The sequence below is a fragment of the Oncorhynchus kisutch genome, linkage group LG15, assembly GCF_002021735.2.
Source record: "Oncorhynchus kisutch isolate 150728-3 linkage group LG15, Okis_V2, whole genome shotgun sequence".
Lineage (NCBI taxonomy): Eukaryota > Metazoa > Chordata > Actinopteri > Salmoniformes > Salmonidae > Oncorhynchus > Oncorhynchus kisutch.
The window spans coordinates 41,448,244-41,473,429 of record NC_034188.2 but is presented as its reverse complement, the minus strand read 5'-3'; the positions used below and the strand labels follow the sequence as shown (position 1 = coordinate 41,473,429).

Genomic DNA, 25,186 nt, shown 5'->3' with positions numbered 1-25,186 from the left:
GCTGGTGGTGTATGTCAACAAGGTGCACAAGAATCACATCAAAGAAGTGGCTGCAGAGCAAGTGGGAACTGGCATCATGGGAAAAATGGTACGAATGAGTCAAGTCAACTAAGAGGAAGTGTTTGTTCTCCTATTTCTCCAATCAACTTTATAACTTTATACCATTTTATAGGTAGGTATACAGAACATATACACTATATTTATGCGCAAATGTAAATTAACAGATATTTTCATGCAATATGAAATACACTGAACAAAAATATAAACGCAACATGTAAAGTGTTGGTCCCATGTTTCATGAGCTGAAATAAAAGATCCCAGAAATGTTCCATACGCACAAAAAGCTTATTTCGCTCAAATTTTGCACACAAATGTGTTTACCATCCCTGTTAATGAGCATTTTTCTTTGCCAAGATAATCCATCCACCTGACAGGTGTGGCATATCAAGAAGCTGATTAAACATCACAATCATTACACAGGTGCACCTTGTGCTGGGGACAATTAAAGGCCACTCTAAAATGTGCAGTTTTGTCACCACACAACGTCTTAAGTTTTGATGGGCTGAGCGTCTGTTGCGGGACACTTCACTGAACAAACAAATCAGTCAATCAACATTCAATGCTTTCTTTTCCCATTAGGGGAACAAGGGGGGCGTTGCGGTGCGCTTTGTGTTCCACAACACCAGCTTCTGCTTTGTCAACTCCCACCTGGCGGCCCACGTCGAGGACTTTGAGAGGAGGAACCAGGACTACAAAGACATCTGTGCCCGCATGAGCTTCCACCTGCTAGACCACCCTCCCCTCACCATCGTCAAACACGAGTCAGTCCCTTACAAGACCCATACTGTAAAGTCATAGGCATTGATCCAATGACCACACTAGCATACCACTTAGTGTGAAGCATTGGGCAATGCATTGGGCATGTGTTCTCAATAATAGTATTTCAAGACCTAAGGGGCTTACAGTAGTCGTCATTGCCCATAATACATGTAATTCTTTGAAATAGTACTTACAAAGTGCTGTGGTGATTGTGTTATTGAATACCCAATAAACAATTCTCAGGTAAAAACTAATGTAATTCAACATAATTTCAAAGTAAATAGTGGACTGTAAAATGGTGTAACCATGTCACAGATGTACTTTCGTAGAGTTTTATGATATGTGTAAACTTATGGTGTTACTGTAAGACTTTACATGCTGTTGTGTTACAATGCATAACTCTTCATCCATTCTGTGGTCCAGTGTAGTGATCTGGGTAGGAGATCTGAACTACCGGTTGTTTGTGTACGATGCAGCTGAGGTCAAACAGCTCATCTCCCACAACGAGCTAAGGAAGCTGCAGGAGTATGACCAGGTGGGAATATTTACACACACACACACAATGGGTTTTTACAGCTTGTTTATGCAAACAACCTAAAGTGTAAGGTTCAGCGCTGTCATAAATCGTTGATTTTTAATTCAACAATACTGCACATCAATCATGTTGTCATTCTGCACTGTGACAAATCAGTTACCAAAACAAAAAACGGCAACCTCAACGATAATAGTGACACTAAAAAAAAGTAAATGTTTTTTGGGTGGAGTTAGGACTTCTGTATTCTGCAATAACTTTGGTGTAATCCCTCCTCCTTCCACTTTTTCTCTCTGGTTGTTTATCAGGGTTATAAATACAGGAGTTCCTCTGTCTGTCTCTGAATAACCTTTGTTGTTGGTATATTTCCTCTCCTTCCTCCGTGTGAAGCTGAATATCCAGAGACAGACCAGGCGAGCCTTCACAGACTTCATTGAGGGAGAGATCAATTTCATGCCCACATATAAGTATGATGCCAAGACGGACCGTTGGGACTCTAGGTAAATGTACCACTGATCCTGATTCAGGTTAGCTGACCTTGTGCCTCCTAACCACTGTCTCTCTGTCTGGGGTTCTCCTGCAGTGGTAAGTGTCGTGTCCCGGCGTGGTGCGACCGGATCCTGTGGAGGGGTAGTAACGTTAAGCAGCTCCACTACAGGAGCCACATGGAACTGAAGACCAGCGACCACAAGCCCGTCAGCTCCCTCTTCAGCGTAGGGGTAAGGATCATGGAGCCACTTACTCACTACATTGTCTGTCAGCGTCTGGAAATCACATCTGACTGATTCAGGTCGAGGCAGTCAATGGAGACCTCACATTCACAATAAACACATATCTGCTAAGCCAAAGGAGTCCATTAAGTAAAATAGACATAAAAACCTTTTAACATACTATACAGCTTATTGAGAATCATAAATACATATAAATTGGCTTAAAATGTGTTTATTCTCGAATAGCGTGCTTAGTTATGCTATAATGAATGAATCGGTGTTGATGGAAAATTAATCTGTGTGTAACAGGTGAAGGTGGTGAACGAGGCACGCTACAAGAAGGTCTTTGAGGAGATTGTGCGCATGATGGACAGGATGGAGAACGAATTCCTCCCGTCTCTGTCACTGACCGACAGAGAGGTGAGTAGACAGAACATGCACACGTACAGAGCCATGACTCTCATCGTATTGATTTCCTGTCCAGCATGTCCTCCCCACTGACATGTTGTTTCAGATCAATAATTCTCTGTTTTTGTCAGTAAGCAAGGGACATGGTTGTTTTGAATTGAATCAGGGACTTGTGACAGGCAATTTTTTGGTCTGAATTTAAATCACTAAGAAAATGGATATAAGCCTGCCAAGATGCTTGAGTTACTTTGCAGAGGTAAAATGGCATGGGCATCTATTTGTATTTCAAACAATCTGCTTTGCATAGATCAATCAAATATTATTGCACTCTGGCTTACTGTGCGTCTGTCCTCCTCCCAACATCTCTCTCTTTCTCTCTCTCCCTCTTCTCCCGTAGTTCACCTTTAAGGACGTCAAGTTCCGTCAGCTTCAGCGGGAGCGTTTTGTGATCTTCAACGACGGGCAGGTCCCCTGTCACTTTGCCTTCATTCCCAAGCTGAACGACTCCCAGTACTGCAAGAATTGGCTTCACGCCGAGCCCAGCGAAGGCTTCCTAGAGCCCAGTGAGTCCACTTCACTTTCAGCCATGGCACCTACCTTCCACAGTCAGTCACAGGCCCTGTCTGGTGGGGATACTTTCACAATGCATCCTTTACTCCTTCCTTGGTGGGATTTCACTGATCTGAGTGGATCTAAGGATTTACTGATCAATCAGTTGAATAATCTCCTAGAGGAGGGAGAAGGAAGGCCTGTCCAGATACGACCCCTAGCCCCTACTCCTTAAATACGCTTTTGATACTTATACATTATGTTGAAAGTCCTACCAAGCCTGTCAGAGGGCATGCTGCTACCATATTATTTATAGGCCTACCAATCAAATATTTTACATATGGTGCCTAGGGTCTAGGGGTTGTTTCGCAACTGGACCGAAGAATGCATTTGTATAGCATCTATACTCTGTCATAACCCATTGTGTGCATGTATCTTTTGTTCCCAGTGTGGCTATCCCTCTTCAGTTATCATACCACTAGAGCTTTGTTCTTGAGGCACCAAAAAGAAAGAAAACCGATTGAAACAAGGATTTTGTTCAATAAGAAAAGCCCACATCCACTTTCCATTGCAGAATGTTTTCCATCCCAAACCCTAATGAACACTTCCCCTCTTTGTCTCTCCCCACCAGACGAAACTTTAGAGATCTTCCTGGATGTGTATGTGAGCAAGGACTCGGTGACTCTGCTCAACTCAGGAGAGGACGCCATCGAGGATATTCTGGTGCTGCATCTGGACCGAGGCAAGGACTACTTCATCACCATCTCAGGCAACTACCTGCCCAGCTGCTTCGGTACCTCACTGGAGACCCTGTGCCGCATGAAGAAGCCCATCCGGGAGATCCCCATCACCAAGCTCATCGACCTGGTGAGTGGGACTAGTTAACGTGATAGCAAGGAAGGAATACTTTCGAAGTAGGTTAGGAGTGATGTATATATTGTTCTGTATTGAAGAGATGTTTGTTAAATTATATACACACACAGTACCAGTCAATAGTTCGGACACAACCACTCATTCAAGTGTTTTTCTTTATTTTTACTACTAGATCAAAACTATTAAATAACACATATGGAATCATGTAGTAACCAAATAAGTGTTCAACAAATCAAAATATATTAAAAAATATATATATTTTAAGATCCAATCAATTGCCTTGATGACAGCTTTGCGCACTCTTGGCATTCTCTCAACCAGCTTCATGAGGAATGCTTTTCCAACAGTCTTGAAGGAGTTCCCACATATGCCGAGCACTTGTTGGCTGTTTTTTCCTTCACTCTGCGGTCCATCCCAAACCATCTCAATTGGGTTGAGGTCAGGTGATTGTGGAGGCCAGGTCATCTGATGCAGCACTCAATCACTCTCCTTCTTGGTCATATAGCTCTTACACAGCCCGGAGATGTGTTGGGTCATTGTCCTGTTGAAAAACAAATAATAGTCCCACTAAGCACAAACCAGATGGGGTGGCGTATCGCTGCAGAGTGCTGTGGTAGCTATGCTGGTTAAGTGTGCCTTGAATTCTAAAAAAGCCAGACTTCGGTTTGCAACTACACATGGGGACAAAGATGGTACTTTTTTGGAATATCCTCTGGTCTGATGAAACAAAAATAGGAACTGTAATGGCCATCGTTACGTTTGGAGGAAAAAGGGGGAGACTTTCAAGCCGAAGAACACCATCCCACCCGTGAAGCTTGCGGGTGGCAGCATCATGTTGTGGGGGTGCTTTGCTGCAGGAGGGACTGGTGCACTTCACAAAATTGATTGCATCACGGGGGAGGAAAATGATGTGGATATATTGAAGCAACATCTCAAGACATCAGGAAGTTAAAGCTTGGTCGCAAATGGGTCTTCCAAATGGACAATGACCCCAAGCATACTTTCAAAGTTGTGGCAAAATGGCTTAAGGACAACAAAGTCAAGGTATTGGAGTGGCCATCACAAAGCCCTGACCTCAATCCTATAGAACATTTGTGAGCAAGGAGGTCTACAAACCTGACTCCGTTACAGCAGCTCTGTCAGGAGGAATGGACCAAAATTCACCCAACTTAACAACCAAAAAGCTTCCACGGGAAGCTTGTGGAAGGCTACCTGAAACGTTTAACCCAAGTTAAGCAATTTAAAGGCAATGCTACCAAATACTAATTGAGTGTATGTAAACTTCTGACCCACTGGGAATGTGATGAAAGAAATCAAATCTGAAATAAATTGTTCTCCCTACTATTATTCTGACATTTCTCATTCTTAAAATAAAGTGGTGATCCTAACTGGCCTAAGACAGGACATTTTTACTGGGAATAAATGTCAGGAATTGTGAAACATTTAAACTCAGTTTATTTGGCTAAGGTGTATGTAAACTTCCAACTTCAACTGTAACTCTGGGTCTTCTATTCCTGTTGTGGTCTTCATGAGAGCCGGTTTCATCATAGCGCTTGATGGTTTTTGCGACTGCACTTGAAGAAACTTTCAAAGTTCTTGAAATGTTCCTCATTGATTGCCCTTCATGTCTTAAAGTAATGATGGACTGTCGTTTCTCTTTGCTTATTTGAGCTCTTCTTGCCATAACATGGACTTGGTCTTTCACCAAATAGGACTGTCTTCTGTATACCAGTCCTACCTTGTCACAACCCAAATGATTAGCTCAAACGTTTGAGAGATTGCCAAGAGTGTGCAAAGGTGACTACTTTTAAGAATCTCAAATGTTATATGACACTTTTTTGGTTACTACATGATTCCATATGTGTTATTTCATAGTTTTGATGTCCTCACTATTATTCTACAATGTAGAAAATAGTAAAAATAAAGAAAAACCCTTGAATGAGTAGATGTCCAAACTTTTGACTGGTACTGTGTGTATTTTTAAATATTGTTATTTTTTTTCTTCCCTTTATTTAACCAGCCATGTCAGTTAAGAACCAATTGTTATTTACAATGGTGGCCTACCAAAAGTCAAAAGGCCTCCTGCGGGGACTGGGGCTTGGATTGAAAATATAGGACAAAACACACATCACGAAGAGAGACACCACAGCACTACATAAAGAGAGACCTAAGATGACAACACAGCAATGCAACAATGCAACAGCTTATTTTTTTTATATACAGTACTTCAGTCATTGAAGGAACTGAAGGCAGCAATGGCAGGAAGTTGTTTTTTCTTCATGACACTTTTGGCAAAGAGATTCTGCTAAAGTTGTTTTCCCTAACCCTAAACCATCTAAACGGGTAACACATGAAAAGCAGCCAACACTGCAGCAGGCCTCAAAGGTTGGTGTTGAAGAGCACATAGATTTGCTCTCGATCGTCCTCCATTGGCCCCTCCCTTATTTGTTCAAAAAGCCTGTTCAGAAAGTGATATCTGGCAGGGACACGTGAAGGCCTGTTTGTCCACTCCTTTAAGGGATTGTAAGAGTCTCCACTATGGCTGTTGCGGTGACCGTCTTACCGCCACACCAGCGGTCATGAAGGCAGTCAAATTCCACGTGACTGTTATTCACGGTAATTAGGCTTCTCCAAGCTCTGATGCTGCTGATGGTCATTAGTAGCCTACCAAACATGCTAACTGCCTGGTACTCAGCACTCTATTGTCCCTCGAATCCCTCTGACAATTCAAATGTAATTGAAAATGTAATCAAACACTTCATGAGAGCTCATGTTGCGCAACATTTCTATTGGCTTCGCAATTGCACGAGAAAACAGTCATGGTCTCTACTAAAAAGAAGAGGATCCCATCAGCTTTCTATAGGCTAGGCCTACTATATTTATTTCTCAACTTCCATAATATTAAGCACATTGCTTATCTTTACAACAGGAGTATAGCCTACCTGGCTGGCATGAAAATGAACCACGGGAAAAGGGCTATTTAAGTGCATAGATGGCATGTATTTTTTCACACTGCCCCTATTTCAATTCAGGTGCATGATAATGGTCCATTCTAAATCAAAATAAATTTCACACATATTATTTAGTTAATGTAAAGATGAGATTCAATTAAGAATAGTCTGATGGGTGACAATATTAGCCTGAATTATATATTATCACTTGTGAATGATGCCCAGCATAATAAACAATGCCAAAACATTTTCTAATCATAGTCGGACACCTCATGTAACCTAGGCCATAGTTTATATGTTTTGATAAGGTTTGTATCATAACTAAAGTCGCCAAATAATTTCTTAAAATGAAGCACATTAATCTGCTTTACAAGGGTGTAGAGCCTAACTGGCATACATAAGCAGCACGTGAGTTTCAAGTTTGGGGAAGATAATTTTATAATAAAAGCATTACATGCATAATCACAATTGCGGTCACTTTTAATAATGTTTTTTTCCTGTTAATATAACATTTGCACTTATAGCCTACTGCAATGTGCACATTGCTGCGCTTAAAGTGAAGAAATAGCCTAATTTATCAACATTTTAAGCTAAATGTTCTGCTCTATTTTGTCAGACAAAATTGCAAGAAAAAGGTTTTGGGATATTAGTGGTTGTATTAATTTGGGATCTATTGCATCCCACAACTGTTCCAGACTGTTTTGGAATATTTATTTCTCGCACAGAATAGAATAGGTTGACTATTGTACTATGGGGGAATAGTAGATTGACATAAGCTAGTGCTTTTGCTGTTCGGTAGGCCTACACATCTTGTTTGCTGATGAAAAGTCAATGTGGACAATTCTTCCAATATCTTTAACCTCTAGTGACGAGCAATCCCGTATCCGGGAGCGTAATCATAGCCTCAAGCTCATTACCATAACGCAATATTTCCTATTCATGAAAATCGCAAATGAAATGAAATAAATATATTCAAACACAAGCTTAGCCTTTTGTTAACAACACTGTCATCTCAGATTTTCAAAATATGCTTTTCAACAACCAAAGCTACACAAGCATTTGTGTAAGAGTATTGATAGCCTAGCCTAGCATAGCATTAAGCCTAGCATTCAGCAGGCAACATTTTCACAAACACAAGAAAAGCATGCAAATAAAATCATTTACCTTTGAAGAACTTTGGATGTTATCAATGACGAGACTCTAAGTTAGATAGCAAATGTTCATTTTTTTCCCAAAATATTATTTGTGTAGACGAAATAGCTCCGTTTTGTTCATCACGTTTGGCTAAGAAAAAGACCGGAAAATGCAGTCACTTACAACGCCAAACTTTTTTCCAAATTAGCTCCATAATATCGACAGAAACATGGCAAACGTGGTTTAGAATCAATCCTCAAGGTGTTTTTCACATATATATTTGATAATCTATCAGTGGTGGCAGTTGGCTTCTCATCAGAAGCAAACGGAAAAGTACTGCAGCTGGAGATTATGCAATAATTGCGACGGAGGACACCAAGCGACCACCTGGTAGATGTAGTCTCTTATGGTCAATCTTCCAATGATATGCCTACAAATACGTCACAATGCTGTCGACACCTTGGGGAAGCGACAGAAAGCCTAAGCTCATTCGTGGCCCATTCACAGCCATATAAGGAGTCATTTGCATGATGCGGTTTCAATAAATGTGGCACTTCCTGATTGGATTTTTATCCTTTTTTTTTTCTGTAACATCAGTTCTGTGGCACTCACAGACAATATCTTTGCAGTTTTGGAAACGTCAGTGTTTTCTTTCCAAAGCTGTCAATTATATGCATAGTCGAGCATCGTTTCGTGACAAAATATCTCGTTTAAAACGGGAACGTTTTTCATCCCAAAATTTAAATAGCTCCCCCTATATCCAAGAAGTTAATATGCACCTCGGAATTGGATAAGGACGCGCGCAGTTGCATCCCAGATGTCCGTCTTCACTGGTAGCCTGTGAGAAAGATCTGATCACGTGATTGAGAGCCATGTGAGTAAGAGGTGCTTCGGAGCGCACAGGACTCCGGGAGAAGGGCACAACACAGCACTCCGGGTCAAGGGCACAACAGCCACTGGCCGCAAAAGGCATGGATTTTTTTAGGGTACATTACGGCCACACAAAGGGGAGGCCGCCGTGAAGTTCAAGGCATTATCAAGTGCTTGTCAAATTGTGAATGAGATACTGATGAAGTGTGTACAGCCTGCACAAAAAAACTAAGCAGAGTTCATGCCTTTCAAGCAACTTTTTTCAAATCATCATTAGTCTCATCATGCAGCCTTACAATGTATTAAAAATCAAAACATATAGCCCAACGTTTGTAGAACGTGCATAAATAACTCTAAATTAAGCATATAGGAGTACCTATTTCTTTGTTAACCGCTCAATACAGAATAGCCGCACACCCTCAAATCGTTTCTATTTTATTCAGCTTTGTTCAATTGTATTCTTCATAATATAAAATAATGCCATGGAATTCTAAGCAATTGTGTTCTACTAAATGAACTAGTGTAGCCCAAATCTATTTGGCATAGCCAGATCAGGACCTAACATAAAGACTACTCTATTCTGTTCCTTTGAAATAGACTGCATTTTCTTTTTATCATGCTTCTTTAGACCTGTCTAAAATAAATAATGGATTTATTGTGAAGGTGTAGGCTATATTACATGGATTTTTTAGACTTTTAAATTGTAGATGTTCCAAAGGTCTGCATGTGGAAGCCAGGAAAAGCTACATGTTTATTTTAATTAACGGTCAATTGCCATGAGACCAACAGTTATTTGCTTGACATCACCGGCTGACAAAATTTAGTGACCGCCACAGCCCTAATCTCCACAGTCTGTCGAGTGCAGCAAGAATGTTTCAACATGTGCCATTGTTTAGAATCGCCAAGGGAATAACGAAGTGGCACATGGTGTGTACAAATGTCAGAAGGGCTTTCCTGAAATGCTGGGATCATTGACTAAATGTCTAGGGTTAGCCTGTCCATGCATTTCTATCTATATCCACCTTGGCCACTAGTGTTAGATTAGTATGCTATGTTTATATGATCCATTGCATTTCAAATGATCTCTTGCTTCCACTGTTACTTTTCTACTGTCATTCTTTGCATGGATTACTTTTGGGTAAAATCATTCATTTTTAAAGGTGCAATCTGTAACTTCTTAAACCCCTGTAATGCTCAAGGAGTCAATGCTCAAACAAAAACACACACAAAACAAAACTCAATTTAGGCCAATCAGTGCTCGATACACTCTCAAAGACCCTTTCCCCCAATCCTGCCGGCCTGGGACAATACTTTAAAAAAACTGAAAGTAACCTACAGATTGCACCTTTCAAACAGCATGTCATTATCTTACTCCCTTACTCCTCTGTGGTTACGCTTTATGTCCTATCTACAGTATCTTCTCTGTTCTCTATTTCTCTTTCCTCATTGCGTTGATCATTCCTTTCCAACTCTTCACTGCTGTGCTGGTGGCTGCTGGTGCTCAGGGAGAGGACAGCTACATGGAAAAGGTAAAGTCAACATGGTGTGCCCATTTATAGAAATATATAATGATTAGAATCCTTCTATTTCTATGGTGTCCCACTATGGGAGTGTCCACTGTAACACCGAACCCAAACTGTGTTTTGTGCACCATCGTGCATACATGTATTTTGTCCCCCTACACCAAACGCGATCACGACACGCAGGTTAAAATATCAAAACAAACTCTGAACCAATTACATGAATTTTTGGACAGGTCGAAAAGCATTGAACATTTATGGCAGTTTTAGCTTGCACTTGCTAGCGAATTTTTCCTATTTAGCTAGCTAATTTGCTAGCTAATTTGTCCTGGGATATAAACATTGAGTTGTTATTTTACCTGAAATGCACAAGGTCTTCTACTCTGACAATTAATCCACACATAAAATGGTCAACTGAATCGTTTCTAGTCATCTCTCCTCCTTCCAAGCTTTTTCATCTTTGAACTTATATGGTGATTGGCATCTAAACTTTCATAGTTTTACTACGACGACCGACAACACAGTTCGTCTTTCAATCACCCACTTGGGTATAACCAATGAGGAGATGGCACGTGGGTACCTGCTTCTATAAACCAATGAGGAGATGGGAGAGGCAGGACGATCTGCGTCAGAAATAGAACTGACTTCTATTTTAGCCCTTGGCAACGCAGACACAAGCAGTGTGGGTGCAATAATTGAATAACATAGATTTCTACATTTATTTTGCAACGCTCGCTCATGCGACGCAAGCTGTGTAGTCAGGGTATAAGGCTAGTCTGTTGCCCCGCTGTTGGTCAGCGGAATAGGCAACCCAGGTTCTAGTCTAGTAATGTTGCTTTCTAGATTTGACATAAAAACACCTTAGATTAACCAATTATACAGTACCTCATGTTCTGAATTAGGGAAGGACATTGGTTCAGACAGGACCATGATCAAATATTCTGTTTTGGTATCCAATACTAAAGGCTTAATTTACTACAGCTCTAGACGCAGGGGTTGCATGTCCGTCTCTGCCATAGCAGTACTAGCTGTAAGTGCTGAGCAATTTGTTGAATTGTGGTGTTTTTCCATTTTTTAAAACAACTCATTGACTGTTGTTGGTTCAATTATTTGAATTCCTTTTTTGCTGTGGGCGCCATGTGCAGGTTCTCTAGAGAGAAATCCGATCAAGCCCCAACTGTGTTTTTTATATATATATATATATATAGTAGGGCGTTTTAGTTTCCAGCAGGCCAATATTCTGTTTTGTCAGACAGCATAGGCAGCTGCTCTATAGAGAGGATCACTTGAAATGAAAGAATAAAGTCATCAACTAGGCCAAAAACAAATGTAATATACACAACTGAAATATTCGATTGAAGTAATGTGAATGAATTGTGGTTAATAAGTGATAAGCAGTAATGGGCAGTCACTACCATCATGGGACTTTTTACTCTCTGTTACAGCATTCAACCCACATAATGCGTATTGCATTTAATGTCTACAAAAATATCTGAAATCGCAAAAAAAAAAGTTATTTAAAAATATATATATAATCGACCTAAAGACCTAATCTCTCAGCACTACTAGCTGTACTAGTTTTCAATCTGAGATATTGGTGGCCCGTATAAGACCGTCATGAAATGTGCATATTATATGCTTTAAATATTTCAAATTATGCAAGCACTGGTTGAGATTGATAACCCTAAGGCAGTGATAGACCAGAGAGTAGAGCAGGGCGATATGTCCTAAAAATCATGTTTTTTTTTTTTCAAATACATCTCGATTAAATTTGTTTAAAAAAACAAAAACTTTTTCTCTAAGCTTTGTTGTACAGTTAAATGTCAAATACATTGCATTTCAAACAGTCAGCAATAATCTAATGAATTCAGGGCGTGTGAAATTAGGCTTAAAGCCCCACTGATAATGTAATGATTTATTCTAAATAGTTTATCCTGCTTTTTTTGCCAGCGTCTCTTGATATGGCTTTCAAGTCTATGAAAATGCCCTCGTTATACATTTAACCAGAAACATTCATAATGCACATTCACTAATAATGACCAATTTATTGTAGCAGGCATTAGAGAAAATGAACACAGGTCTCCACAGCAATCTCTCAAGCACAAGCCCACATGCTAGTGAGTAGCCAGCTAATCTTTATATTTCAAGTTTGGCCAACTTGGATATGTTTTGAAGCTAACACGGCAGAACAGTTGAATTGTTTTGAAGACTACCTTCTATGCGTCTCCAACTGTTTGAACAGCATGCCAGCCTCTTCACTTTGTTCAGATGTTGATATCAAGTAACCTACCGTATTTCTCCGAATGATAATAAGTGGCCAAGTCCTAATATAGCTGTATTTTATGCTTATTGCACATTTATAAGACTTGACAGCTGAGTCGTTGAGACATATAAAGGATATTGTTAGACAGGTTAACTTCTACTATTACAGTAAAATGTCTCAATGTGTTTGGGTGTCCATATGACCGATTCTGTTGGACCTCAAATGCAAATGGAGAGGAAGAAGTGATCTCTCAACTTTGTTGGTGTTAGTTTCAGGGGCTTGTGTGTGTGAACAGAGGAAGAGGCGAAGCGAGAGGTTTTGCTCTCGTTAAAATCTGTCCAATATAAGACCAATGCGTTTCTATGGGCTTATTTTGGACCTAAGCTTGTCGCCTGCCTTCCCGCCTTTGGGACGACGACTCCTATTGTTAGGCTGGAGTCATGAGCATCTTGTCATTATATTCAGATCTCTAGTGTAAATGGTAAGGTGCAATGAAGGAGTGATACAGGCATTTAGAATATCGCGCAAAAACATATTAATTTGATGAATTCAAATGTATTCGATATATCGCCCAGCCCTACAAGAGAGGAGCCTGGTTTTCACACTTGCGTGCATGTGTGATCATAGAAGTGACACCACATGTACCACCGCAGTACACAGGCATCACAACCGTCCCTCCACACACACACATACAGTCCTTTTTCCGCACACCCAAGCTCATTTCACAGCAGGTCACCCTACAGTGCACAGGCCTTCACACACATGATTAAGGCTAATGAGAGTTTAGGGAGAAGCAGAGGGGGCCTGTGCTCAGTTAAGCAGAATCAACTTCACCCATATAAAGCCTGATGTTAATCCCATCTTCACCTTCCGTATCTGAGCAGCTCACCGGCCAGTGAAACTGAATCACTGCATGGCTAAACCCACTACAGATGGCACCATAAATATGTAACTGCCAAAATAAAGGAAACACCAACATAGTGTTTCAATAGGGCGTTGGGCCCTACTGCAAGCCACCAGAACAACTTCAATGCGCCTTGGCATATATTCTACAAGTGTCTGGAACCCTATTGGAGGGATTCAACACCATTATTCTACAATAAATTCCATAATTGGTGGAAAACGATGTCTCAGTCGCCACTCCAGAATCTCCCGTAAGTGTTCAATTGAGTTGGGATCTGGTGACTGAGAGACACACACATATCCTTTAAACCCCCTATGCTCTTTTTGAGACCCCTCTTCGAAGTCACTGAGATCCTTCTTCTAACCATGGTAGGCAAAATAATGTGCAACTGGGCATTTTTATACATGACCCTAAGCATGATGGGATGTTAGTTGCTAATTAACTCAGGAACTACCAGTAGTGGTGCGTGGGATAAATCACTGGTCAAGCCAAGACGGTAATAATAGCTGTATTACAACCTATGTTATGATAATTGCGTTGCATGCTTTATAACCCATTCATTCATACACCACTGTGATATACAGTAGAATAAGACCGAGACAACAAAAAGACAAGTCGCACAGAGGTGGAATAAATTCAACTACACATTTGTTTGTTTCATGACAAAACTGGAGAGCAACATCTGTCCGGTGAAGTCCACAAAGCAAATATTAGATGTAACAGACAGTTATATGACCTGCAGCATGGTCCAGCAAGTTAATGTTTCCTACAGGTTACTGAACAACTACTGATTTAGAACCATGGAGTTACTGCAGGTCAGCACAAAGACAACAGGAGCCCTGCCTCTGCTATTCCAGCACCATTTACACTTAAAAATCATCAAATCAACTAGGCTTTAATACAGTGAAAACTAACTTAAAGATACCAAAAACTATTTAGTCCAATCAATGTTGCGAAATGTAATGTGGCTGTCCTTGGAACTGATTTCTGTGTGTTTATTTGTGTGTGCGCACGCCCAAGTAAAACAAAAATTGAACTCACCCTACTTGTAGACTAGTTGAACGCCAATGCCATCCTCTTTCATGTTGGCAAAATGGTCTATGGATTTTAGTTTTTGTTGTCATAGGCTAGCAAGCATTTTTAGCTAGGTAGCCTAACGTCCTCGCATAGGCAACAATGGGCTAGCTAGTTAACGTGTTATGATGGGCCAGCAGCATACTGCCCTGCTTCCCACTTCTGGCTTGCTTTTGAAGCTAAGCAGGGTTGGCCCTGGTCGGTCACTAGATGGGAGACCAGATGCTGCTGGAAGTGGTGTTGGAAGGCCATTAGGAGGCACTCTTTCCTCTGGTCTAAAATAACATCCCAATGCCCCAGGGCAGTGGTTGTGGACATTACCCTGTGTAGGGTGCTCTCTTTCGGGTGGGACTTTAAATGGGTGTCCTGACTCTCTGTGGTCACTAAAGGTCCCATGGCACTTATCGTAAGAGTAGGGGTGTGAACCCTGGTTTCCTAGCTAAATTCCCAATATGGCCCTCATACCATCATGGCCACCTAATAATCCCTCCAATTTTTTACAAGTAATTTTTTTTGTTTTTTGTTTCCTGACCTCAGAATTGGTCTCCTGGTGTGTTTTAAGCGTTTTTGTGAATTTAGAACATCCAGTTTTTGTAGTTTTATGATAGTGTGATTTTGAGAGTGAAAACCAGAAACCTAGAAAAATAAAACAGAATTTACCTAAATATAAAAAGGGCTCTTGAACTGTGGAGTGACTTAAAAATCTCTAACAAAAACACCCTTTTTGGGATTGCGCCGTTATCGAAGTCGTTTGTGGTGACGAGGGGTGTTTGTACAAAACAAAGTCATCAGCGATTGGATCGTCTCCTATCCAAATCTTCGTATCAGATCCACTGAGGAATTGTCAAACTGCCGGTTTACCCATGTTTGTTCGGCCTCTGGCCCAACCCATCGGTGTCTGTACCAATAAGATGGCCCCGAATGTGTTTGCATTCGGTAAAGGGTTGGGGAGGTACTCCGATCCAGACTAATTACAGTGAAGAAACTAACGTCCGTGGTGTGGCGTAGCGTTTGGATGGAGCAAGGAGTCTGGGTATCCCGGGAAATAGGGTATTTGCTCAGCCCTCAAATGAAATATAACATTTAAGTAATGTGAGCGTCATTTGCTTTCCCAGGCCAGTGTTCTTTTCATTCAGACCAGTAGCTTTCAGTTGTCACTGACCAGAATGTCGAGCCCTGCAATGGCATGTTACTTTAAAAGATGGCTCGTCTTTTAGCCTGGTTCTATGGAATGAAGGTACATTATGGGACACTGGTCAGGTAAAAAAAAAATGGTGCGACCAAATCAAGTATTGGTGCCATCAACTGAAAAAATTGGTAGCACCAGTGGAAAAAGCCCCCCCCCCCCCCCCCCCAAATCAACATCCAGGGCCTGATGTATTTGAGTTCTGTAAAAGCCTTTATTTCTGGTCATCTAACCATAGCCTAGGCTACATCTCTTGTAGAAGCTGTACTCCTAGACGCTTAACAGTAACACTTTGAGAGGCTCTCTAGCTCTTGATGTTGTATATGGCTCTGTAGGCTATCATTGTGTCCCATTCGTGTGTGTGTGACCCCCCCCCCCCCCCATTGCCAGTGGTTATTTTTGGCCCGACTCTCCCTAGTTCTCAGAGATCCATTTGCAGCTAGACACAAAACAATGTGATCCGCTTCCAGTCAGATGGCTCTCCTACAATCCGACCCGACATCCAACCCTTGCGTTAATCCGCTCTATGTTCCCTATACCTATAATGGCAGGCAATGTGCCATGTGGGATCATCTTTGGAATGGAATCAACATTTTGATAAATGGGATACTTTTAAAATGTCTAAGGATGAATCTGACCAAATCCTCCCTAGGGAATTAAGCAGTTCATAAGTTTATGAATCGACCGGGTAAAGCTGGTTTCAGTCACATTACTAACAGAGACTTTGTGTCAGAATCTGGTATGCTTATGCTCTGACGACAGTCTTTTTTGGCCTGAAAGTTGTGCTGAAATGCCAACTATTTTCTTCAGTATACTGTGGGTGTGTGTGTTGTCATTATGGTATAGTATGCCATTGACATGCTGTGGTTGTGTGTGTTCTCTCGGTCTAGTATTTATGTTTCTGACATCTTGTGGTGTTCTCAGTATATTATCTATGTTTCTGACATCTTGTGATGTTCTCTCAGTATAGTATATATGTTTCTGTCATCTTGTGGTGTTCTCAGTATATTATCTATGTTTCTGACATCTTGTGATGTTCTCTCAGTATAGTATATATGTTTCTGACATCTTGTGATGTTCTCTCAGTATAGTATATATGTTTCTGTCATCTTGTGGTGTTCTCAGTATATTATCTATGTTTCTGACATCTTGTGATGTTCTCTCAGTATAGTATATATGTTTCTGACATCTTGTGATGTTCTCTCAGTATAGTATACATGTTTCTGACATCTTGTGATGTTCTCTCAGTATAGTATATATGTTTCTGACATCTTGTAGTGTTCTCAGTATAGTATCTATGTTTCTGACATCTAGCGGGGGTCTCTCAGTATATTATCTATGTTTCTGACATCTTATGGTGTTCTCTCAGTATAGTATATATGTTTCTGACACCTTGTGGTGTTCTCAGTATAGTATCTATGTTTCTGACATCTTATGGTGTTCTCTCAGTATAGTATCTATGTTTCTGACATCTAGCGGGGGTCTCTCAGTATAGTATCTATGTTTCTGACATCTTGTGGTTGTGTGTGTTACTTCAGGAGAAGTCCAAGATGAGCTTCCTTATGGTGGACAGTGCTGGCACGGAGGACAAGCCTTTAAAAATCCCCAAGGAGGTGTGGCTGCTGGTGAACCACCTCTTTACCAAGTCCTGCCAACAGGTGAGAGGATAGTAAGGGATTCCGTCTGGAATCCAAACGGAATATCGCTCCATTTCACTATTGTCACGTCAATGATTCTGTTTGGACGGAGCGAAACAGCACAACATTTTGTTTTTGTATTCCAGGCTAACCTTTCCAAGCACTATTCTAGACTTAGCGTCTCAGCCTCTAAATTGTCTTCTAACCTACCCTTATTCCAATGAAAAACAAAATGGCTGTAAACTCTTTACCGTTTTTCCAGGAGGACCTGTTCCAGACTCCGGGCCTGCAGGAGGAGCTGCAGAGTATCATTGACTGCCTGGACACCAGCATTCCTGACTCCATCCGTATCCTTTGCTCATATGTCCCAAGTCATTCCAAACCCTTTGGCCCAGATCCACTAGTAGGCCCAGCCCTGTAACGGGAGACTGTGACTGAGATGCCACACAGCTATATGGGTCACTGTGATAAAGCAGCTGCTATACACAGACTGCTGCCAAGGTGCATGGGGTGGTAGTATTAGGAGGTGCTACATTCATGACATATGCTACGTAGATTTGCCATGTGGATGAAAAATGATGTGTGTGGTTTAAAATTTTTTTATGGTGTACAATTCTCCCTATCATCAGTGTTCCTGCCCATATGTGCGCGCACACACGCACGCACACACACACAACCAGTGTGTTTGAGAGGATCAGTTTGAGCAAAGAGGCACAAGATTGCTATTCTTCATCACTTAATGGGTAGCCATTTCGAGGGTGATTCTGCACAGTATGACAGCAATGTGGTTCAAACACGCACACCGACCCTCGGGCCCCAAATCTGTGTGTTATTCCCCGACTGTGTGTGTGTCAGCTGGTTGTAACCACTCTGTGGCCGAGGCCCTGCTGATATTTCTGGAAGCTCTGCCTGAGCCAGTGGTGTGTTACGAGCTCTACCAGCGCAGCCTGGACTGCTCCCACGACAGCCGCCTCTGCAAACAGGTGCATTGTGTACATATTTCCACATAAAAATGTATGTGTTTGATACCATATGAATCGTAATGGATACAAGTAGGAGTCATTGACTTCTATTGAATCGTTAAAAGCTCATATGGTCATTGCACACCATGAGACATAGTTTGTCATCTATGTTCTAGAAGAGTCTGGTTGGGGTTCTCATTTGTCTTTTCTCTGGGCTGTTTTGACAGTTGATCTCCCAGCTGCCCCGGGCTCACCGCAACGTGTTCCGCTACCTGATGGCCTTCCTCAAGGAGCTGCTGAAATACGCCCACAACAACAACCTCACTGCCAACCTCATAGGTCAGTTCCCCATGGCCACATTCTCTCACATTCGCTTTCTGAGGTTGAGTTCACTAGGGTTCAATGTAGGAAAACATTTAACAACAGAATGCAAATATCAGTGTTCTTATTGGACATGTTCAGGTAGAATAGTTTGTCCCCACTTGATTCCATTTCAACATGTATCCTCTCTACTGAACACAACCCAAATTCAGGGTCAATACCACTTCAATTCTGGAAATGAAATTCTCAAGTTTAGAATTGAAAAAAAATATTCAGGAACTGGAATTCACTGAATTGAAGGGAAACGGATCCAAGCTCCTGTTTCTAACATCTTCCTCTACCTCTCTCTCTCCTCCACTGTGCCCCATGCCAGCTACCCTCTTTGCCAGCTTGCTCATCCGGCCCCCGCCCAAAATGGTGGGCCGACAGACCCCGCAGGACCGACAGCGAGCCGTCATCTTCATGCTGGGCTTCCTCACGGGAGGGGACGACGAGTGAGGGGTTAAGAGTCAGGGGTTAGGGCTCAGACATCCTCCAGGCTGGACCTTTTGATAACTGTTATAAGAGTGGAGTTTTGGTGCACACAAGGCGTGTGTGTGGGGGACCATGGTGTGACTCCCCTGATGCCCCCTGGCCCTTAAGGGAAGTGTGTTGGATCCTGTGGTGGGAGACCAAACAGTGTAGTTATATGGGACCCTTTCTTTTATCACAGGCTCTTACCAATTGCCCCAGCCTTTGTAGTTCTGTGCTTCAGTCACTCACAACCATCACCATAGTTTTCACCTCTGCTCATAGTGTAGCTGCAGATTAGCTGTCGGTAGCTTGGAGTGACAGTGAACTGACTGATGCCTCTCTGCACTTTTTTGCTGTACCAGGAGACCTGTATGCCCTGTCTATGAATTCACCCCCCCAGGCAACCCCCAAGACCCCCATGCTTCATATAACATGTTCCATGCCAAAATGACTCCCTATACCTGATCTGAACTCTGAATGAAAATACAATATGTGTGTATGTATGTGTGTAATGTATTATGTATGTATGTACGTACGAACCCATAGATACTAAGATAATGATGATCCGTTAGTCCATGACACTAAAGATGGACCACACAGGTGGTCGTCCAGAAGATTTGAATTGCAGCTATCCGATGGATACTACTCTCGGGGTGAACTATTCAAAACCATCAGTAGACCCGTGATATTGGGCACAAAATACTTCTAGTGAACACAGAGAGACTGAGTGAGTCCTTTCTTGTTCGGAAAAATCTGATAAAGGAAGATTTTCCGTTGTTACAAGACAACGATGACAATGGGGAGAAGTCCCGTCTGGGTTCTGTGATATTGGGAGATGTTAAAACGATCAGTGGGCTGTCCTTTAAACCAATGTTATTTATTCTCTCTTTTTTTTTCTTACATGACTTTTTTTTCACCATCTTCTATAGTTTATTTCACCTTCATAATTGTTTTAAGAGACCACATTTTGCGTATTGTTTAACTGCCCGTGGTTGTTCAAACCCACCTTTTTGCTTCTGCCGTTCTGAAACACGTGTCGTTCAATATCAGTGAGAGTACATTGCAACTCTGAACCCGTCACACTAACTTCACAATAGAGTGATCAGTCATCATGCCTGCATTTATTTGCCATTTTTATGGGCCAGTTTTTCAGACCCAGAGATGAACATTCTCTATTGAGCATGCTTTTTCTTTAGTTCAAGAGTAGGCTTTTAATCTGAGTCCCAGAAACCAGTCCTACAGAACATCAGAGAGAAAACACCTCTACGGTATCGGTGTCTTAACTGTTGTAAATAGTCCTCCTGTCCCCATTGTCCACGATGTTTGACTCTGCTTGTCAACTCTTACTATGCTGGTGCAAACTATGTGTTCTTGTTTTCAAAATGTATGTGCAGGTGGTACAGTTGTTTTTTAATGTCTGCCATGTCCTCATTTAGTTTTTTCTTTCTTTGCTACAGCCTCACTATCTGCCTTCATGCTGATTTAGAGCGTCATTGTTTTGGGCTTGTGTGCTCATGCAAGGGTATTTTTTGTCACTTTGTCTCCCGCAGTATATTGAGACAGTATAATGTCCTGTTTTGCTGTCTGTGTGTCCCAAATAGCCGCCTATTCCCTTTATAGTGCTCCACTTTAGACCAAGAGCTCTGATCCAAAGCACTGCATTATATAAGGGTGCCATTTCGGAAACACTCTGTTAGTTTTTCAGTCACTAAGCATTTTTTACAGTGCAGGTTGAACAGGATTTAGTTGTTCATTACACCCTGAGAAACGAAAACTGTTTTCCAGACACATTCTCTTTTCTGGGCCACAAAGGAAATGTTTTTCCCCGAACGCTGTCGTGGATCGTGTTATGGTTATGAAATGGGGAACTCCAATGCTGTGCAATTTCAACAGTGTTTCCTCCCTGTGTTTGACACGGTCTAGTCATTTTAGAAGTTATATGTCAAAATGTCTCCTGGCCGGCACTTTACAGGCCGGTTATGTGACACGGTTGGTATATGACGCCCGTTGCCACTGGAACTGTTGCCCTTGCGTAAGTCTCCAGTCAACTAATCATGCCAGAAAAGCCTGTTGCTTAGTCAACAGACACTTCAAGACTAGCCTGGTTCCGTACACTGTATGTGGTGTAGCCAACCCCTCTATTGTTGTCATTCCATGCTAAGGTATGACATCGAGTATTGATTTGCCTACTACAGGTCCAGGCTAATGAATACATTTCAAATACATTAACAGGCATTGCTAAACCAGAAAATGCGTTCTGAGACGGAAGCCTTTGTTTCAGTATGTTACATAATCTTATAGCTATAACACTGATAGTTCCTTAATCAAAGCACTTACCGGTTTCTATGTCAGTGTTAGCTCTGTACCTGAAATGAGTTTGAGTGGAGTGGGCCTTGTGTACATTTCTGTGCCTCGCTGCAATCATCCCATACAGTATATTTCTAAAATGGGCCAGGCATGCCTTTTAGCGTTCCTCAGAGTTGTCATAGACTTAAGCGCTTTGCTTAGCTTGGCCGAACCATGGCTGGCCCTGGATGGATTTGTCCTTCCGGTTGTCTCGGAGTCAAAAGAGGAGGAATAGGAAATCTGGTCTTTTCATCTCATTCACAACACAAAGCTTTTACATCAGAAATATGGCCAACCCAAGCTGAGGAGAGATAGCCAGGACCGAATAGTCATATTTGGGAGAGAAATCCACATTCATGTTTCCTTATTTCTCTTCATCTGGCACCTGTCTGTGTATTCATGTGTTGGCTTATGCGCTCTGCTCCTCTTCATGCCTCAAGTTTTGTAATTGTCTGTCTAGTAATAATGCTACATATGCAAAGGAAGACTTGCACAACTGTTTTCAATGTATATTTTGTGTGGTACTTTTAATTTATTTAACGGAAATAAAATAATGTACAAAGAACATCCATTGTTTGAACTTTTTTTCCTACGAATGATATGATACTCTTAAGTAATTACAGCCCCCCCCCCCCCCCTTTTATTGGAAATCCTAAGAATCAGATAAACAATATGGTGACATCGTTGCTATGGCCGACTTGTCTGCTCCGTGTGAAATGGCCAGCTGTTGGTGTGAGCCCCTATAGTTAGTCCAGTCAGCAGGCCGTGAGAGATCCATCGCCTGGATGCAACATTCCCCTTCATCTCCATGTATAAAGTCCTCAAACTGGACTCACTGTCATCTGTTTGCCATTATTTGTTACGGTAGCCCCAGCCTGCAGTACGTGTTCCAGTATCAGCCATGGCCATGCTGAGAGTGTCGTCCTACCGCCGGCAGTTTGAGGAGCAGTGGAGTCGGAATGGACGGTCCGGCGGAGGCTGTGGAGGGCAGTACCGCTCCTCAGCGGTCAAGGCCAGGTCAGTGTGTGGTTTCTTGGTAGCCCCCTCACCTCTTCATGGCTTAGAGGGCCTGGGTCCTGTTCAGTAGGGTGGTGGGGAAGCATTTAGAAACTGAGTGAAATGTGGAGGTCCTACCTAAAACTCAAGGATTTATGTTTTCTGTCACAAAATGTTTTGCTACGGTAAGCCCTATCAAACATGACTCAACATGCGTATGGAGCACTGGAAAGGGCTTTATGGAGAACACCCTGTGCACTGAGGATGGTTTACTACGGCGTACCACAGGCTGGCAAGCTAGTGTCCTTTCTTCTTGGGAGACTGCTTAGATTAAAACTAGAACGTGTCCGACAACATCTGTGGGACCAGGCAGCAACATCCTAGGGACCAGATGTTTGTTTCCTTTCACTCCTTAAGTATTTCTAAATATTTATTTCATTGAATTGCAAGCACATGTGTGGTAGCTTTGTATGGTTTTCATATGCAGTATTGAATGTCCCCCAGTTGGCTATTGTGCGTTTAGTGTTAGTTACGCACGTTTGGTTATGTTAGTTGTCTGTCCCAAGGGAAAAGTTTGAAGGGTGTTGACAAATGCCTTTAAAAAAAAAAAACTTCCATCAGATAATGATGATATATTCCCCTCGGTTGTGTTCATTTACACAGATCTAATTTGGGTGCGGCAGCAATGCTATGCATTAAATACTTTTTAGGGATTGCAATCTTTGATTTTCTATGTACATGCACAAAACTGATGCTGATACTTTTGTGAAATGTATTGTGCTAGTGTGTCTCTCTCCAGGACTTTATACAAACTCGGGCATCTCATAAGCTGTGTGTCTCCCACAGGGGTGCGGCTGCTGAGGAGTGTACGTGTGTCCAGCTGGACTTTGTGGCTGCCAAGATGCTCAATAAGGAGAGTCTGGTCCGATTTGCTAAAGACCGCAGCATCATTGCCGCCCTAAATGATCGCTTTGTCGCCCTCATCAACATGGTGAGCCCTGGATGGATTTAACCCTTGAAACATTATTCTAAGGTTCTATAAGGTTATATAAACTTGACACCTAAGGGTCACAATGAACACTAACTTGAGCACTGTGCTCGATTTTAGATTGACCAACAAATACAGTAGAAGCAATGGGATAGTCCCAAACGTTCAAAGGTATTTCTTATGCATTTGACCCAAGTCTATTCTACACAGATGCTCCAAGGAAGCAACCCCCCAAAAATTCTGGTAACCTTCCCCAAATTCCCAGATTTTCCAGAAATCACACTTGGAATATTCCCGCAATCAAGAAAGGAATAAGCAGGAATTCTAATAGTCAAACTGGGATTTCTGGAAAAACAGGGAATTATGGGAAAATGACCAGAATTTTGCAACTCTTAACATTCATGTACATTCCGATACCATTTGTACCTGCTGTGTGCGCCCTATAGGCACGCTGCTTTGAGGAGGACAATGAGTCTCTGGAGGCCCAGATCTGTGAGCTGGAGGAGAGGATGACCGGCCAACAGACCACCTCCACTACTGTAGCTGTCCCAGAATACAGCCTGGACGCCGTGATGGAGAGACTGTGCAAGGAGAGGGTACATATTAACAATGCAGCAGAGTGGAGGCATTCATGTCACATGAATGCTAGGAGAAAAGGAACCTGTTGTCTAATGGTGGTTGGTTCCCGTGACAGATAAGTAGTGTGTGCGAACGAATGTGAGTGTGTATGCGTCAGCGTGAGCGTCTATGTACAGCCACTGTGCAGATGGAAAGGGGGGATACCTAGTCAGTTGTACAACAATGCATTCAACTTAAATGTGTCTTCCGCATTTAACCCAACCCCTCTGAATCAGAGAGGCACGCGGGCGGCCAAATTGACAGGTAGCCATTGTCACAGACCATTACCATTACTTACCAATGCCAGACTGATAAGTCATTGTGTGTGTCCAGGACCAGAGCCTGTTTGATGTGGAGGAGCTGAGGAGAGAGCTGGAGTGTCTGCAGGAGCAGTATGAGGAGACCGTTCAGCAGAGGACCCTCGTCCAACTGGAACAGGAAGACGTTGGCCTGGTAATGACCTCGCTTCCTGTGCCATTTTGGTGTCACTGTTTAGTAATTGTGTTGAACTGGTGTCTTCGTTGGTCTTTTATTCTCTGACAATAAGTAGACTTTGTGTGTGTGCGTGCTACTGTCAATTTAGAACGTGTACATAGACATAGATCTAACTTGTGGTAGCTCAACTTTTATACCCAATTTGCCCAGTTTGTTCATTCCTCAAAATGAAAGATTGCAAATAGGCAAGGAAGGGTGGAAAGCAGCCTGAATTATCTAAATATTAAAAGAAGGCCAAAATCTCTTTAGAAGCACTAATAAACTGACTGTACTAATGTCTAACTACCACTAGACGGCACTATTGCCATGATTTGCCAACACTGTTTTATTCTCTACTATTCAAAAAAACGAATTTCATAAGCTGTGTGGCTCAGCATAGCCCTGCTGCTCCTCTGTATCTCTACCCACAGGGTGTTGATTAATTATCAGTCCTACAGTCTGGGCCGGTGGCCACAACACAACCACAAAACCCCAGTCCTAACAAACCCTACTATCCCATTCCCTCACTGCCTGCCAC

General features: G+C 42.1%; 1 protein-coding gene across 8 annotated transcripts in view; it reads left to right on the top strand.

The window, feature by feature from the left end:
• ocrl (OCRL inositol polyphosphate-5-phosphatase) overlaps positions 1 to 22,139 on the top strand; it is a 46,847-nt gene extending 24,708 nt beyond the window's left edge. For 7 of the 8 annotated variants that reach the window (XM_031790286.1, XM_031790287.1, XM_031790288.1 and 4 more), the window contains 14 exons: positions 1 to 88; positions 640 to 821; positions 1,243 to 1,354; positions 1,742 to 1,851; positions 1,935 to 2,070; positions 2,371 to 2,481; positions 2,867 to 3,032; positions 3,650 to 3,885; positions 10,352 to 10,375; positions 17,332 to 17,451; positions 17,693 to 17,777; positions 18,286 to 18,413; positions 18,620 to 18,731; positions 19,087 to 22,139. The exon at positions 1 to 88 is cut by the window's left edge and continues 29 nt beyond it. In XM_031790286.1, coding sequence (XP_031646146.1) covers positions 1 to 88; positions 640 to 821; positions 1,243 to 1,354; positions 1,742 to 1,851; positions 1,935 to 2,070; positions 2,371 to 2,481; positions 2,867 to 3,032; positions 3,650 to 3,885; positions 10,352 to 10,375; positions 17,332 to 17,451; positions 17,693 to 17,777; positions 18,286 to 18,413; positions 18,620 to 18,731; positions 19,087 to 19,211 — 1,735 coding nt within the window. In that variant the 3' untranslated portion in view covers positions 19,212 to 22,139. The remainder of the gene's footprint in view (positions 89 to 639; positions 822 to 1,242; positions 1,355 to 1,741; positions 1,852 to 1,934; positions 2,071 to 2,370; positions 2,482 to 2,866; positions 3,033 to 3,649; positions 3,886 to 10,351; positions 10,376 to 17,331; positions 17,452 to 17,692; positions 17,778 to 18,285; positions 18,414 to 18,619; positions 18,732 to 19,086) is intronic. The other variant, XM_020502603.2, reaches the window with a different exon arrangement.
• Positions 22,140 to 25,186: the final 3,047 nt, after the last annotated feature.